Genomic DNA, 18,513 nt, shown 5'->3' on the forward strand with positions numbered 1-18,513 from the left:
CTCATGGGGGAGTTCTTGGCCTGTCACGTTTTAGGAAATCTCCCTTCAAAAAGGACTCCTGCGTCTCCGGCAGGACAAAGCTATTGTGGTTCTATGGGCGGCCAACCTCTATCCATCCCCTTCCCCGAAAATATCTCATGGGATTTTCAGTGGCCACGGGATGGGCAGCCTGGGCCCCCACCCAGCAGCAAACCCTGGGGCAGCGGGCATATGTCTTGGCATCTGGGCATCTGGATCCTTTCCTCCGGGGAGGCCAGTGTGGGGGCAACGGCGTGGAGTCCAGGGACTTGTCAGCCTTGAGCATCCCCGCTCCCCCCAGTCGGCCCCTCCCTCTGCCCGCCCGGGCCACAGCAATGCCCACACGCAGGGCAGTGAGAAAAGGAGGGGACCTGGGTTTGCCGGGCTTCCTGGCCCGCCCCCGCCCCCTGCTCCCGCTCCCCTTCCCGCCGCCCCGCCCCCCCGCCCGCCGGTCCCTCCGGGCTGCTCGGGCGCCGCCACTGCTGTCCCCAACGCGTCCCGCCAGCCGGGGCAGAGGGCAGCGTGACTCACGGCGCTGCCACCAGCCCACGGCCTGCCCGCCCCGTATAAAGGCTGCCGGGCGGCGGCGGCGAGCCGGGCCGGGCCGGGCCGAGGCGCGCAGAGCATGGCCGGGGGCGCGGAGCGAGGCCGCGGGGGCGCGGGCTGCGGGCTGCGGGGCGCGCTGGCGGCCGTGGCGCTGCTGGCGGCGCTCAACGCCGCGGGCACCGTGTTCGCGCTGTGCCAGTGGCGCGGGCTGAGCGCGGCGGTGCGGGCGCTGGAGGCCCAGCGGGGCCGCGAGCGGCGCGAGGACAGCGCCCTGCGCTCCTTCCTGGCCGAGCTGAGCCGCGCGCCGCCCCCGCCGCCCCCGCCGCCCCCGGACCCCGCCGGCGCCGCGCGCAGCAAGCGCAGCCACGGCGGGGAGCCCGCGCCGCACCTCCGCGCCGAGAGCCACGACATGCTGATGCTGATGACCTACTCCATGGTGCCGGTAGGCGGGGGCCCGGCTCCCCGTGGCGCCTCCGCCGGGGCGGGCGGCGGGCAGGGCGGGGAGACAGGCCCCGACGGACGGCGAGGCGCCGAGAGGGAGGCCCGGCGGGGGCTGGCACCCGGGCAGGCGCCCCTGCACCTGAGCCCGCGGAGGTCCGTGCGAGGGGGAGGGGGTCAGGGGCTGTCTCCCCCCTCGGGCATCCTTGGGTGTGCAGGTAAATGCAGGTGAACCCGCGTCGGCGGCGTCCGGGACCGTCCACTTGCGCCCCTGACTTCGGAAGAGAGCGCTCGCAGCCTGGCGTGAGGGGAGCCTCGCGCTCCGGGCCCGGGCCCCGCGGAGAGGGCACATTTCGGAGAGTCTTCCCCTGGCTTGTCCAGGGCTCCGGCCTCTCACCTGGCCTCCCACCATCCTCGTGAGGTTGGGTGAAGCGAAAACAGCCCCAATTTTACCGAGTCGCCTGGAATCTTGGTGCTGCTGATAAAGTTGCTCTTGGGTCTTAAAGCGCTTTCCAGATGGAAGAGATCAAAATAGAGAAATTTTCTTGAAATCCACTGAGGAAGCCCACGTTCTCCTACGGGCTCCAGCGGGTCTATGGAACCCCAGAGATTACCAGTGTGCACTCAGGGGGCGTGGAGCGAGGGAGAGTCCCTAGCTTTCCATTAGATTTTCATTAGAATTGCACTCCCCCAAAAAAGGTTTAAGAAACTCTGCTCCAAGTCTTTAGAGTAAAGCCTCAAAAATCTTTTTTTTTTTTTTTTTTTTTTTTTTACAGTTCAAAGTTTGCTTTTGCGGATTTTTAACTCAATAATTATCTAACAATTGCATTTAGATCACCTTGCAGGTCCCCATTCCATTCATTACCCATTTCAACCACAATGGTCTTATTTCATTTTATAATGACAAAGATTTCAATTCTGTCACCCCCAAGTCAAGTGTGAGCTGTACTTCGGAATCCTAGGTATTCTGAAGATAAACTCACTTAAAGCTTCTGTATCATAGAAGCTTTTAAATATCTTATATGACCTGAAATGCTTTTACAACTACATCATGGAAATGTGGCATACTGCAAATACATCTTTTCAGAGAGATCAAAATCTCTATTCCTGTTTTTTTTTTTTTTTTTTTTTACTTGTGTCATCATTTAAAAATCTGGGACCAAGCAAAGAATTTTCAAAAGACCTCTGTAGGGGCACCTGAGTGGCTCAGTTAGTTTAAGCATCTGCCTTAGGCTCAGGTCACGAACCCAGAGTTCTGGGATTGAGCCCCAGTTGAGCCTGCTTCTCCCGTCTCAGTCTCCCCCTGCTTGCACTCTCTCACTCTGTGTCAAATAAATAAATAAAATCTTAAAAGAAAAAAAAAGACTTTTGTAAAATGAAGAAATCTCCTTTCAGGGAATTTATTCTTTCTCTTGGCTCTCTACCATGCATTTTGAGGGTTTTTTGAAACCCTTCAGGAAGGATGCATCTGAGCATCAACATTTTATATTTTTAATCCTGCTTTTAAGGTAGAAGCCTGTGTATTGCAGTCTGTTCAGTCACTAACGCAAGAGAACAGAGAGACCCATTTCTGTGTCAGTCTGAAAGCTGGATTTAACTATCACCACCTGCTCTGTTATAGATCAGAGAGCAGAAACATCACATTTGTCAGGCTGAGAAGCGTTCATAGATTATCACCCACTCACCCCCCATTTCTAATGGATATGCTTTCACCTTATAGCATCATTGAAGGAATTTCCATGCAGATCAGGATAAAGTAGCTGTCATATTGCCGGCTTCCCCATTGGGAGTAGTTCTCAAGCAGTAGGCTAGGGGGTCACCTGGAAGCATATTGAAATGCAGATTCCGTGGTCCCACTGTCACACTTACAAAGTGGTCATCTCCAGAATTGTCTTCCTTAAGAAGTCGCCTGATCCCCATTCCCCCACCTTCCCACCCCCTTGGTGAGCTTGATACAAGCGATCCAGGTGCCACTTTGAGAAATTGCTGTAGATCACTGCTTCTCTACTTTAATATGTATACGAATATCTTGATGGCCTTGTTCAAGTGCAGATTCTGAACTCAGAAGGTCTAATTTCAGGCTGGAGATCCCACATACCAGTGCTGCTGGTTTGAGGACCACAATCTGAATAGCATGGTTCAAGAGCAGTAGTTGCACATTGAAATCACATGGGGGGCTCTAACAGGACTGTATGCAGATCCCACCACCAGAGACTGAATTCACCGTTAGAGGTGCGGTCTGGCATGCCTGGACGTTGGCATGCCTTCTTGCTGACAGTGAGCAGCATGAAGCATCTTACTCCCACCAGGTCTCTTTTGAGGCCTCTGCTCAAAGCAGAGGAGCCCATTTTATTGCTGAAAGGCTTTTGCTTTATTCTAGCAATATTCTCACTCATCTTTGCAAAATTTTCTCCATTTTTCTCAGAATAGAGAATAATTCACACGAGGAAACAGTGTTTTAAAAACCACTTTTTGGGTGCCTGGGTGGCTCTGTTGGTTAAATTCTGCCTTGGCTGGAGTGGAGATCTCTGGGTCCTGTGATAGAGCCCCACCTCTGGCTCCCTGCTCATCAGGGAGCCTGCTTCTCTCTCTACCCCTCCCCCCAACTCATGCCCCCCCTTAAATAAATAAATAAATAAATAAATAAATAAATAAATAAATAAATAATCTTTTTTTTAAAGCACCTTCAAGGGCACCTCTGGTAGAAAAGTTGCTAAGAGAACTATTTAGTATACATCATGGAGGTCGGTGTGCACACCTCTTATGGTTGAAGTCACACCTTCCCCTACCCTTATCTACAGCACCAGTAGGTTTGAATGGGGATGAGATCAGAGGTCCCCCCACTGACAGTCCGTGTCCTTAGAAATCTAGGAACAAAGAAATATGTTGTAGGCAGACTAATGTCAGCATTTCAGAAAGTCTTCCCAAAGGCTCATTTATCCAAGATGAGCCTCCTCAAGCTTACTGACACTTCAAAGTTCTGTGCTTTGGGCTGAAAGCATATCAGCTCAGCATGGTAATTCTGATTAGCACATTCTGCCCAGAAACTGGTTGTTAAAAGGGCAGAGTAAGTAGTCATTACCTAAGAACAGTTAGTTCGGTACAAGCAAAAACATTAAATCCTTGAAAGTAAGTGGATACTTTGGAAAAAAGTAGTAAGGGCCCTGGGTACCCCTGAGCTAGACCAACAATAGGAAGCCATCTGCCAGGAACTCCTGCAGGAGAGGGTGCCTCAGTTTACTCCCCACCCCACCTCACCCCAGTCCCGTCTCACTTCTCTTCCCATCAACTGCTTCTTTTTCCCATTCTTCAGGTCTTACACTTACTGATCTTCTGGTAGCCTCATCATCCTGTCCAAAATCTAGGCCCAAGCTCCCAGTAGGAAAAAGATGTTACTTCTAGTGATGTGTGTCTTAAGCTCTGGGTTGATGGGTTGACGATTCACATGTTTTAAAAAATGAAACTCTAAAACTACTGGAGGAAAACATGGGTAAATTCATTTTTAATGTTGGAATGGGGAAATCTGTCTAAAAATGTAAATGCCAGAAGCAAAGAGTAAATAAACTTACCTACATTTAAAAAGCACAAAGAACAAACAAACAAACACACATCTCATAAACAAAGGCAAAAGATAAAGCACAAACTGAAAAAAAAAACCATTTACAGTTCATATCATAGATACAGGGCTAATCTATATATTACTCCTATAATTTTATAAGAAAAAACCCCAAGAATTTAATAGGAAAATCAACAGAAATAGGAATCCAATAGGAAAATGGAACATAGTTCTCAGAAAAAGAAATACAAATGTCTCTAGGTAAACATGTGAGAAAAGATGTCTTGGTTAAAAATGCAAATTACACCTGCCCTGAAATATAGTTTTTACCTGTTAGAATGACAAAACTACAAAAATGTGACCACATAGTCTCCTGGGGAAGCTGAAGGAAAATAAACATGCTTTTGTATTGCTGTTTTGGACTGCAAAATGGCACAACCCACGTGGAAGGCGATTTGGCAGTACCTAAAAATATTACAAATACATTTACCCTGTAACCCAGAAATCTCACTTGTGGGAATTTATCCTGCACGATATACTTTATCACCTATGAAGTGACATATGCATATATCTGTTGTAGAATATTTGTAAGAACAAAAGACTATTCACAACCTGTGCTCATTAATACAGAAGTAGTTTAATACATCAACCTATGCACTCACTGGAATAGGTAGCTGTAAAATGAGGATGAGGAAGTTCTTTATGTGCTATTATTGGAATAATCCTTAGGATATATTTTAAGTAAAGAAAGCAAGACAGAAAAATATATATATTGTATTACCTCGTGTAAGGAAGAAGTGGAAAAATAAGTGACGATGTTAACAAAAGTGCTTTATTAATAAAGGAGGGTGGGGATAAGTTGGGAACGAGCCTCTCACTATATAGCTTTGTATATTATTTTGACTTTTGAACCGTGTGATTGTGTTAGTCTATCTGTGAGTAAAAAGGCCATGACCACAAGGTTACATGGCTGCTGCCCCCGGCCTGGGGGGCCGTAGGGCATAGCAGAGGCTGGCCTGGCCTGAAATTCATGTGTTATGTCTAAGGGGAGGCTCTCACCGATTGTTGCTGTACAAGAGCAAGAGCTCAGTGTGCCTGGTCTTTTGAATTTTTTTTTTTCAAGAGAAGTTAAAAAATCTGACTTTTTATGCGAAATCTCTTGGCTTTGAAATATTGACAAAAATTCCCGCAAAAATGTGTTTAACTGGCTAACTGTGTTGGCCAAACAACACTCGCATTGTTAGGGACCATGTTAGGACTACCAAGCTTAGTTTCCAGAAGTCTCGTCTTATAATCATGAGTGGTTTTGAACAAAAATGGCTTTATTTAGTTCCACCACGCCCCCCTCCCCCCATGTCTTTCCCACCCTGGTTCTGCAAGGATACTAGTAACTGTGCCATTGTTATTGTTGGTTGAGTGAGATGGGTTTCTTTGTGTGCTTGGTTTGGTTTGGGTTTTGTTTTGGTTTTTGGCTGTTTCTAAAACTCAGCTCCACCTTCAGTGGATGGAGATTTCCCGGCACTGTTGCTTTTCAAAGTCATATGCTCTAGTTCTGAGGATAGTTCTCAAGGAGGAGAGGCCAGCTGTGTCGAGCTGTATAACACATTCTTGTAACAAGTGGAGCTTTTTGTGATGACTGCAGTGAGGTACACTTATACGGATCTATACATTATCTTCTTTATAGGGGGAAAATCACATTACCTGTAGTCACAGCTCCTGTTTCCATGGATGCTATACTTCCTTGAAAGCCCTAGATTGGCTGTGTCAGGGTTCACCTCCTTTTTCTACCGCTTGGAGTGAGTCAACTTCACTCCAGATTTAAAAGATTTAAAAGTTGAGGGTTCAGACCAGGAGTCAACAAACTACGCCCTCTAGCCAAATCAAGTGGGCCACTTGATTTTGTACAGCCCACAAAGTAAAAATGATTTACGTTTGTAAAGGGCTGGGGGGAGGGAAATCAAAAGAAGGATAATATTTCGTGACACACAAACATTATGTGTAATTCAAATTTTAGCAATCGTAATAAGGTTTTGTTGGAATACAACTATGCCCGTTCACATATTGCCTGTGACTACTTTCACATGACAACAGCAGAACTGAGTAGTTGAAACATAAACCATATGGCCCACAAAGCCTAAAATATTTTCCTTTTGGCCCTTTACAGAATAAGCTTGCCAACTCCTCATTAGACAGTGGTCCACTGGAGCAGAGGAGATACTAGGAGTTGTTCCTTTGGAGAACCTAAGCAACTAAATCAGGGTTGTTCTAGGATTGGGCTAACCCCGTTTTTTTGTTTGTTTTGTTGGAGTTTTTTTTTTTAAAAAGCTTGAGGGTAAAATTTAGTGGTTTATAGTTGCATATTATACTGTAACACTCAGTGCTCATCACGGTAAGTGTACTCCTTAATTCCCATCACCTATTTACACATCCCCCAACCTGCTTCCCCTCCAGCAACTCTCAGTTTGTTTCCTAGAGTTAAGAATGCCTTATGGTTTGCCTCCCTTCCTGTTATTATCTTTTTTTCCCTTCACTTCTCCTGTGTTCATCAGTTTTGTTTCTTAAATTCCACACATGAGTGAAATCATATGGTATTTGCCTTTCTTTGACTGATTTATTTCCCATAACATAATACCCTTTAGTTCTATCCATGTCATTGCAAATGGCATGATTTCATTCTTTTTGACGGCTGAGTAATATTCCTGTGTGTGTGTGTGTGTGTGTGTGTGTGTGTGTGTGTGTATACCACATCCTCTTTATTCATTCATCTGTTGATGGACATCTGGACTCTTTCCATATTTTGGCTATTGTGGCCATTGCTACTATAAACATTGGAGTGCATGCACCCCTTCGAATCAGCATTTTTGTATCCTTTGGATAAACACTTGGTAGTGAAATTGCTGAGTTGTAGGGTAGTTCTATTTTTAACTTTTTGAGGAGCTTCCATACTGTTTTCCAGAGTGGCTGCCCCAGGTTGCATTCCCACCAATAGTATAAGAGGGTTTCTCCACATCCTTGACAATGTCTGATGTTTCCTGAGTTGTTAATTTTAGCCATTCTGACAGGGTTTTAAGACATCTTCCAAGGAGACAGAATCTAGGATGGAGCTGACCCAAAGTGCAGTCTCACCCTGGATGGGGGTTGCAGGGCCAAGCTGGTCCTCAGGCCTTTTGCTCCTTCTAGGCCAGCTCCCCAAGTCAAGAGCAGTTATGTTAGGCTCTTAACCACTGTTAATCCCATGTCTAAGCCTTGTTTCAAACCACATCATTCTCTTCAATTGGAAGGGGAAGTTTTATACCCCATTAGGTCCTATGGACCCTGAAGAGAGATTAGAGGCCTGATGAGAAGAACAAGAAAAGACACAAACCCACATATCATGCCTGAGAGACATGTTTCCGTGGCCTTTTGCATAGCTGCATGTGCACGTGGGCACTTGGGATGTCACATCTGACACTGTGGTTGGTTTGCCTGTCAGAAGACCTTTCTGAGTGCCAATTAAGAGTGAGAGAGAACTTGAAGCTACATGCCTGCTAAGATTGTGACTGGTGTTGGTACTGTGAACACATCCATAAACTTAACTCATGATGGCATGTTGAGGAAGATAGGTGAGAGCTAGCTCCTTAGTTACATCCTTCAGACACTTTATCAAAATACATTTTACATACATGCAAATAAAACATTCAATGTAGATATACAGTGGTCATGATTCTCTAAGGATGTATGTGAAAGACAAGTGTGCCGAGACTGAGCATCTGGACCCATGGAAACAGGGCAGTTGTGTTGACATGAATGGCATTAAGCCATTCGGAACTACTCCCAGATCCTAGAGCTATTAAAAAGCCCTTAGTCTCTTTCTAGCCAAAGCATTAGAGGTAAGAGAAGCAAGAACAAGTCTGCTAAGCTTCTACAACCCAAACAGGATGGACCTTCTGGGACCTAGTCAATTGTCCCCTCTCTCTATGTCCTGCCTTTCCTTCAACCTGTACTGCCTCTATGCCAGCGATAAAAAAGAATTTTTTTCCCTTTGGAACTCAAAGCCACATGCCCCCTGGAACAGTGCCACTCTACTCTGGGGAGACAGCAGAACCCCCAGACCAGCCTGTCATTTACAGGCATTGCCCACTAGACTACAGACTGAGAGATCCTTGGGCAGAGGGCCCTTTCTGGGTGAGTTCCAGAACAACTTCTCAAATCATGAGTCCTCCAATGCCAAGAGATTGTTTATCCTTCCTCCCCCAAATGCCCTTTTCCTAGGATCCTCTCTATGACTGGCCCAGGCTCACCTCCATGTGGTACTCCTGCCACCTTCAGTCATTGTGTGCCTGCCCTAATTTGAGGCACCTGGGATTCCTTCCTCACTCTTAGGTTCCCAGCCAAATTCTCTCTCCCTGATGCTTCCCTGAGTATGTTGTGCTGATGAGCAGTGTGGACCAAGGGAGTTTGATGAATTCACATCCTGGACTCACAGATTTGTAGCTGGGCGACCTTGGACAAGTCTTTTAACTTCTCCAAACTTCAGTTTCCTCATCTGCAAGATTGAGATAATAGCGTTCACTTCATAGTGTTTGTCCCTAGCAGGCTTAAGGGAAATGTTGGTAAAGTATAGCACCTAATAGAGTCAGGTTCCCAGTGACTATTCATTATTACTGTTATGAAGATTTTTCACTATTACTTTATCATTAGCCCTTCTTGCCCCATTATCTCAGCATCTTGTTTCTGGCTTCATTCTTTATTGCCAGTTCCTTCAGAATGCCAAGTTGTCTGTTCCTATGTGCTTCTAACAGCTGCTGCTTGGGGATAGTGTTTGGTCTCTTGACACCAGATTGACATCACACCAGCTTAAATCATCTTGTCATGAAAGCAAAATAGAGTTAGCCTTGATGTGGTAATAGGGCTTCTTGAGCTGGTCAGGATTTCCTGGGCCCCCACCCCTTCTACACAGCCACTGATGACAAGGTTTGATGCCCACTGAAAGGGAGTCAGCTTGATCTCCTTTCTGACTGACTTAACTGGTTACTGTTGGTGGCAGTCCTAAAAAATGTTTTGGATGCTTTCATTTGGAAAATTGACAAAATGTGAGTGGAAGACAGAGCAAAAACAACTTCTAAGAAAGAAGAACAATTTACTTCTTAGGGGTGGCAGGTTCTCCAGGATATGATTACCTGTGGGGGAACTATCAGAACGGACTTCAGATCTGACAAAACACACTTATCTGGAAAAAAAATGTATTTTTTTTCTCTACATTCCTCAAACTCACCCCTCCCTGCTCCCATAAAAGAAATCCTTGGCCAAATCTAGTTGACATTCAAGCTTAATTTACATGCATTTTATCTGCAGACTAAAGGTCATGTTGTGTGAAATAAGCTGAAGCTTTTAGGTTGTGATTCTGCTACAAAGACAGCATTTTTCAGCCCATCAATTGCTTTTATATAGCTCTTTGGGTTCTAACAGCTCTATATTTTAAGTAGATATAATTTACTTCTAGTTTAACTAAGGTTCAAGCCACAATTTTCTTTACTGAAAGGTAGAGTTAAAATAACAAGGCCAACTAAAGATTGTTCAAAATGCAATTTGTGGAGTTTGTTCTGAATGCAATAGGTAGAGTAACCTTTCATCTGCCATTCAGAAAGTTTCCTGTGCTCAACCAAAGTGCTGGGAACTTTCCAGACCTTGCCTGGGCTGTATGCAAAAACTGTGAAGTATTTGAGAAAAAATTGTAGATAACTATACCCAAGCCAAAATGAAGTGCAAGTGCAAAATAATTCCTCAGTTTTTCAGTAACTTAATGGGTGAGTAGTAGAGTCTAGATTTATTTTCACTCAGAGGTGGAAAATGCCCTCTCCCTCTAGGCCACACTTGAGGATGTTGGAATCAATCCCTCTGAACAGGGAGACCTTTAGAGAAAAATCCTTTGCAGTGAGCTAGGTGATGAGCATCAGGGCAGTCAAGAAGAGAGAAAATTGATTCTCACTAAAGTGATGAAGGAAGGTTTCATGGAGGAGACAGAACATGAAGTGGGCAGTGTAGAGTTGGTAAGATTTGGGGAGGCAAGGAGAGTGAGTCATATCAAGGGCAGATAACAACTTACACCATGCTCGAGGGACTAGGATAACAATGGTACCAGGCTGGAAGAGCAAGGAATCAAGATCTTCCTGCACTGGGAAGTTCGGGCTAGGGAGAAGGGAATTCCTTAAATTTACACTTTTGAGAAGTTGAGAATGAATCTGATAGGTAACGAGGAGCATTGTAGATCTTTCATCAAGAAGGAGTCATGGAGAAAATGGTTTCGTAGGACTACTCTGGTAGTGTGCTGCAGGACAGGCAGGGGAGAGACCAGAGGCAAGAAGAGATGGCCTTAGTCCAGGCAAGAAAGAATTCATGTCTGGTTTAGGTGGTGGCATCAGAAATGAAGAAGATGTATATCCTACAAATACCAAGACAGAAGAATGAATTGAACGGTTAACTAATTGGGTATAAGAAAGAGAAAGGAACCATCTGGTCCAGATCCATCCAACACTGAGGAGGGTGAAGGCATCACAGGCAAAATTGAGTAAACACCCAAAGAGGTTAATTTAGAAGTGAGGAGGCTAACAGGGCACCTGGGTGGCTCATTCAGTTAAGCGTCTGACTCTTGATCATGATCTTGAGGTCATGATCTCAGAGTTATGAGACTGAGCCCTACATCGGGCTCCACAGTAGATGGAGGGTGTAGAGCCTGCTTGATATTCTTCTCTCTCTTCCTCTCCCTCTCCCTCTGCCCCTGTCCACCCTCTAAAAAAATTTTTTTTTAATTTTTAAATGAGGATGCAGAATTTGAGACTGAAAAGAGAGGGGGAAAAAAGAAGGAAGGGAAACTGAAGAAAGAAAGAGCATTTAGGGAAAGGAAAATATCCTCCTTCTCAAAACTCTGTCTTTGCTGTGAGAGAGAGAGGTCTTTACGAGTCTAAAAAGTAAAAGGCAGACCCAAAACCTTTATAGTGAGTGCTAGAATCATACTATGTGTTTACTCCTGGCTCCCTTTTAGGTATGTGGCCTTGGACAGGTCAACTTCTCTGTGCCTCAGTTCTCTCATCCTTAAGAAGGCAAGGTGCCTCGTTGACTCAGTCGGTTAATGTCTGCCTTTGGCTCACATTATGATCCCAGGCTGCTGGGACTGAGCTGGCATCTGGCTCCCTGCTCAGCAGGGAGTCTGTTTTTCCCTCTCCTTCTGCCTGCCACTCCCCTTGCTTGTGTGCTCCCGCTCACTCTCTCTCTCACTCTCCTCTCTCTCTCTCTCTCTGTCACATAAGTAAATAAAATCTTTAAAAATTTTTTTACTTATTTATTCATGAGAGACACACACACAGAGAGAGGCAGAGACACAGGCAGAGGGAGAAGCAGGTTCCCCACAGGGAGCCCGATGTGGGACTCCATCCCTGGACCCAGGATCACTCCCTGAGCCAAAGGCAGATGCTCAACCACTGAGCTACCCAGGCGTCCCAAGAAATAAAATCTTAAAAAAAGAAATAGGCAACAAAGATAGCAGTATCTACCTTAGGTGTTACCATAAGGATTCAATTCAGGAATCCATGTAAAGTCCTCAGTATCATGCCTACAACTCAGAATGTTAGCTTATTATTATTGATATTTTAGTATTTCTCAAATGCTTCCTTTGTGCTTCAGGGAATTTTGAAACCTTATAATAAAAACAATGCAGATTGAATCAACAGAATTTGCCAGAGAAAGGGCAGATCCCAGATGACTCTAAAGTTTGGAATCTCAGGTGATTGGGGAAACACACAGATCTCTAGAAAGAATGCTGTTTCCTAGATAGTTATTTTTCTGTTTATTGGGTCCAAAAAGGAAAAAATACAGATTTTAGATATTTAGGGAATTTGATTATGAGCATAATTTGAAATATCTTAATTCATGTCCAATGTGAACTCATGCATTCATTCTTTCAATGACCAAAATGTTTTGAACCCCATAGGAGCAGCATGTTTGTCAGACCAATGGTCCCATCCAGCCAGTGTTCTGAGGCTAACAGCATCGATAATTATTTTGTGGGTAAACATCTCACCCCTAAGGACATCCTCCAAATGTTTTCTGGAGTAACCACTTATAGTTATTCCCTGATACAAGGAGGAGGAAGGAGGGGGCTGAGCAAGGAGTAGGTTGACAAAACATCTTCACAAATGCTTTTGCTATGTGCAAAGAATGCCGCAGGGCAGAGTTTTTGGGTTAAGGGTTTAATTCCACCAACACAGACAAATTACTTGCTATGGTATGTATACTTTTCCAACTATAAGGTAAGGATAAGAATGCTTAGATAAAAATCAGAAATTATCTGAAGATGCTTGTTGAACAATGTGAGCACAAAATATTGTTATTAACAGTTGGTGAAAGATTATTCCAACAGCATTCATGCTTCAGAAAACCCTATTAGAAGCCAGCAGGAGACAAGTGATTCTCAGCTCACTTCAAAACACTCATCTTTTCCTTCCCTAACTCGTTCTGCATTTATTTGTCTATATCACACAAACTAAAACTATGTACAGTTTTGGTCTACAATTTGTCACCTCTAGTCACCTTGTCTCTTTAAATACATCTCACCATTCTTTGCTATGCCTCAAGTGAGGTAGTTGATGAATACTTCTTTACTGATGAATTCATCCACAACTCAACAAGTGCAAATCTAAAGTAAGGTATCTGTCAGTTTCTGAATTTGGTTTCTTGCCTTGCTAAGAGTTTTGAAGGTGGGTCCTGGAACATTTTTAAAATTCCTTCCTCAGAATTCATGCTACCCACCAAATAAGAGATGGTATCAGGAACTGGTACGACTTAGAGGCCTACTCTGCCTGTCAGAGATTCATTCATTCAGTATGTGGTTACTGAACACCTACTATGTCCCAGGCACTATTGTGAGTGCATGCGAAACAGCTGGAATAAAGCATACAAATCCCCTTTCTCTTGGACTTTATGTTCTGGAAGGGAAGGACAGGCAAAAACCAAAGCACATAATTACCTACAGTATTAGAAGGTGATAAGTGCTATGGAAAATGAAAATCAGGGCAGCCCCGGTGGCTTAGCGGTTTAGTGCTACCTTCTGCTCAGGGTGTGATCCTGGAGACCAGGGATTGAGTCCCACGTTGGGCTCCCTGCATGGAGCCTGCTTCTCCCTCTGCCTGTTTCTCTCTCTCTCTCTCTCTCTCTGTCTCTAATAAATAAATAAAAAATCTTAAAAAAAAAAAAGAAAACGATAATCAGGGGTAGGGATTAGAGACAGGAAGATGAAGGTGGAATTACAAGTAATGTGGGTGGGAAATGCCCCATTGAGAAGGTGACTTTTGAGCAGAAACTTGAAGAAAGAGGAAGTAAGCCATGTGGATATCTGGGGAAGGGCCATTCAGACAGAGGGAACAGCAAGTGCAAAGTCCTGAGGAAGGAGATGGGAGCAGAATGAATGGGAGGGAGAAGTAGATCAGAGAACAGTTTCCATGTTCCTTTGCAGGCAGTTGTAAGGACACTGATCTTTAGGGGGAGCCTTTGGAAGATTTTAGGCAGAAGAGTGGCATGATGTGACCTGCCTTTTCAAAGAAATCACTGTGATTAGACTAGTGTCTGGAGGGGTCAGGGTGAGCAGTGGAAGCAGGGAGGCTTTCTATATAGCTATTGCAACAATTCAGGTGAAAGAAGATAGTGGCTTAGACCAGGGAGCTGGCACAGATATAATAAGTGGATAGGGTCTAGATATGTCTGATGGTCAAATTGATAGAATTTGTTGACATCCTGATTATAGGTGTGAGGGGGAAAACAGAGGTTAAATGGCTTCAAGGTTAGTGACTGAGCAATGCAAGATAGAATGGCCCTTAACTAAGATGGCAGAACTATAGATGTTTGACTGGAGTGTCAGGAGTTTGGCATGGGGCATGTTAACACTGAGATTCTTTTAGATGTTCGAATGAAGAGGTCTTACATTCCAGAGTCTGAGAAGCAGTCCCAGTTGGAAGTGTCCTAGGATATAATGGAAATGCTGAATATGAGAATTCTCATTACCTGGACACTGGGAGGCTCTGACCAAGAATCTATCCACTCCATATTAAACTCAGGGTGGTTTTTAAAAAATCTTTTATAAACAACCAAATTAAACCAACTAACTGTATTGCGAGCCCAGAGATTTTTTCTCTTACTTTTATAAGCACAGGACCTGGCTTATCAGGTGTTTGCTGATGAATAAATAGGTACTTTAAATCGGTCAGAAGTATTTTAGAAGTTTAAAAGAAGCCTTTAAGCAACTAAGTTATGTGCAAGTTAATATAACAACTTGCTAAGTGCCTGTTCTGGGCAGTGTGGGTGCACACTGTGGGTGATGAGGAAGAACAAGAAAGGAGCCCCTAACATTTATTGGCTAGGGAAGGACAAGGCAAATCCTCAAACACTTATGATGCAAAGCAAAGGATAATAGAATCCTTAGAGAAGTAAGACTAAAATCCAGTGGGCAGTCAGGAAAGGTTTCAAGAAGGAGGCAGCATTTGAGCCAAGCCTGGAAGGATGGGCAGGACTTCACAAGGTAAGTGCTGGCTGGAAGCAAGAAGGCACTTGAACAGCAGGTGGTTTGTTTCAGCTCCAACATGATGTAGGTTGACATAAAAATGACGTTTTTGCCCTCATTGTTGAAAATTATTTTGATCTTCCTTTCAATACTTTATAGATGTTATCCCACTATCTTACTTGCTTTGTTTCCAGCGAGAAGACTGTTGGCATTCTCATCTTTGTTCCTATATATGGATTGTGTCTTTTTTTTCCCCTCTGCTACCCCTAAGATTTTCCTTTTAATATATGTTTAGGCAGTTTTATTATGCTATGCCTTCGTGTCATTTCCTTCAGGGTTCCTGTGCTTGGGTTTTGTTGAACTCGTTGGAGATACAGATTTATAGTTTTCTTGAAATCTTGGAAAGTTTTCTACTGTTATTTCTTCAAATATTTTTCTACCCTCTTCATCACTCTGCCAGCCAGAGACTCTACACATGTGTTGGGCGACTTGGAGCTGTCCCACAGCTCATTGATGATCTGTTCACTTTTTAAGTCTTTTTTCTGTGTGCCTTCATTTTGGCTAGCTGATATTGCTGTGTCTTCATATTCACTAATCTTTCTTCTGCAATATCTAATCTGATTTTAGTCCCATTCAGGGCACTTTTCATCCAGACATTGTAATTTTCATTGCCAGAAGTTTGAACCAGGTATTTTTTAATATTTTTTGTTTCTATTTAACACAGTCTCTCTTGCCTTTAGCTCCTTGAACATTTGGAATACAATTAAAATAATTGTTTTATTGTCTTTGTTTACTAATTCCTTCATTTATGTCATTTCTGGGTGAGTTTCAATCGATTGATTTTTTTCTCCTCATTATGGAGGAACTTTCCTTTGTTTTCCTACTTTCCTACTTGCAGGTCTGATAGTTTGCTATTGGATGCTATGCATTGTGAGTTTTACCTTGTTTTGGGTGCTTATAGCTTAACTAGGCATTTTTTTTTTAAATTAAAACCTGAGCCAAGATCAAGAGTCAGACAATCAGCTGACTGAGTCACCCAAGTGCCCCAATTAGGCACCCTTTAATTATACCAGGGGGAAAAAAACACATGGCCTTGGGTAACTTCCCAAGTTGACAGGTCAGTGAGGCTTAGAGAGGTTAAGCGCCCTGCTCAAGATCACAGAGCCAGTGAGTAAAAGAAATAGAATTCAGAACAGGTGGAACTGAATCTGACTCCAAAGTCTGTGCTCTTTATGCCACACCTTTCCTATCTTTTCATTTTATTTATAGGGTTTTTTCCCTTTCAAAGGGGATTGAAATTTTTTCATTTCATGTAGTCAAATCTATAGTCTTTCATTTATGGGTTCTTCTTTTGCTTTTACACTTAGAGTGTTCTTCCCTATCTCGAGATCTTAAGATCAAATCATCACCTCTATTTTCTCATAATTACATATAGTTTCATTTGGGAGCTATTCCATTACATTTGCATGTATTTAAACTGTACAGAAGTAAGAAGAAACGTTCTTTCCCCTTTAAGAAATACTCAGCCAGAATTAGTCAATAGATTGCTGGATTTGAAAATAGGCCATTCACTACAAAACAAGCTTTTTAAAGTATGGATAAGGATTTGAGGTTAGTAGCTTGATTTAAGCTGCTACTTTTTTTATGATGGGGGCTGTGGGGAGAGCTGTCTCAGGATAAATAAAAATGTCACATTGTCTCTTGTTTGCATCTGTCTCCCATCTGGTGGAAGAATGATGTGAGCACAGGAGAACGTGTTCTGAGCCTTCTCTGAGAGTGGCCAGGTTTCTGGTTCTGGAGCAGAGTTAGCCTGTTGGTGTGAGCAGTGTTTCTTGCTGCCAATGACTCTCACCCAGCCTGTCAACAGAAGAAATAGCAAAAGGTCTGGCCATTCCTGAGGGGCAGCTACTTGAACTCCAGACAGGATAAGACTGAGAACCTGGGGCTTATTGGTGCCTGAGAGGTGCCTGGTAAGAGAAGGGAAAGGCTTAAGACCATTCCCTCATAATGGCCAAGGGCAACTTCTGTTTAGTGGGTTAGGGAGCTTATTGATTTGTCTGGCTGTTTTCATAAATCTTACTCCGTTTTAAAGCTAGGAACATTTTAGAGCTAGCAACTAGACTTTAGTCAAATATTTTTATTAAAATAGTATGAATTAATGATTTTTCGAAAAGTAGGACCACCTCATTTATGTTTAAATCATGAAACGATATCTTTAACACCAATACAAACATATAAAGTTGTTTTTATGAGGACTTCGTTACTCCTCCCAGAGGCTCCATGGGGTAAGTATTGTTATGGGTCCTATTTTGTCAAGGGTCTGGGGCACTTGTACAAGGCCCTGTGTAGTCAACAAGAAACAACAAATACCTGCCACCATCATTGTTTGACCTGAGTTCAGAGCCCAATGAAGGCCTCAAAGCATACCCAGGGAAGGAAATGCTCCTTCAGGAACTTGCACTGCACATTTTCAGATGTTCCCAGTATTAATTAATGTCCCCAGGCCCTGATCCCAGCTGAAAGCAATTTTACCAGAGACATTGGGTGAGGATGTTTGCTGGAACCACCTCTTCCAACTGGGATTGTTGATGAGTCCTGAGCCCAACCCAAGCTGCTTCAGCTTCTGTGACTTTGCATGCAAAAGGGCTGGCCAAGGCTTTTGGGTGGACTCTAAACCAACACTCCTTAATTATTTGTTCAGCATTTTTTTTAGAGTCTGTGCAGTGACTGAGGCAGAGTGAGAAGGAGGGTGGCAGGAGGCTGTACTGTCTCCAGGAATTCAGTTTAGACCCTGCTCTGGAAAATAAATGCCTTAGGGAGAAAAAGTAGTCCGACCCCTGCTTGGAGGGCAGACTAGCCTCTACCCCCATTCTAATCCACTTAGTAAGGGATTCCTGGCTGGCTCAGCAGTTTAGTGCCTGCCTTTGGCCTAGGGCATGATCCTGGAGTCCTGGGATTGAGTCCCGCATCAGGCTCCTGCATGGAGCCTGCTTCTCCCTCTGCCTGTGTCTCTGCCTCTCTCTCTCTCTCTCTTTCTCTCTCTGTCTCTCATGAATAAATAAATAAAATCTTTTAAAAAATAATCCATTTAGTAAAGCAAGAGTAGCTAGTAAATAGCATGTTTTCCTCATGGCATTGGATTTTCATTGATGTTTGTGACTCCTTCAATGTCAGCACCCCAGTCTCTGCCTAGCTAACCCAGCCCTAACCAGCTGGGTACAGAGCTCATGCTGGTGCCTCTACTCAAGAGAGCATGAAAGGTTTAGCTTATTACCCGGAATACCAGGGGAACATCAATTGTTTCTGGTTTTGCAATGATGTTAATATGGGCAGAGGACAGCCATGTCTCAGGAACCCTAATAGGATAATCCTAGCAGCTCCAAGCTCCTGTTTTCTAGGCATTAGTGGCATGTGTGCCAAAATAAAG

At 44.0% G+C, this 18,513-nt stretch overlaps 1 protein-coding gene across 1 annotated transcript in view; it reads left to right on the top strand.

Moving 5' to 3' along the window:
* Positions 1 to 628: 628 nt before the first annotated feature.
* GLDN (gliomedin) overlaps positions 629 to 18,513 on the top strand; it is a 63,456-nt gene continuing 45,571 nt past the window's right edge. Inside the window, exon 1 of the mRNA XM_072808497.1 lies at positions 629 to 1,006. Within this exon, the coding sequence (XP_072664598.1) occupies positions 644 to 1,006 (363 nt within the window). The 5' untranslated portion in view covers positions 629 to 643. The remainder of the gene's footprint in view (positions 1,007 to 18,513) is intronic.

This window comes from Canis lupus, chromosome 32, assembly GCF_048164855.1.
Source record: "Canis lupus baileyi chromosome 32, mCanLup2.hap1, whole genome shotgun sequence".
NCBI lineage: Eukaryota > Metazoa > Chordata > Mammalia > Carnivora > Canidae > Canis > Canis lupus.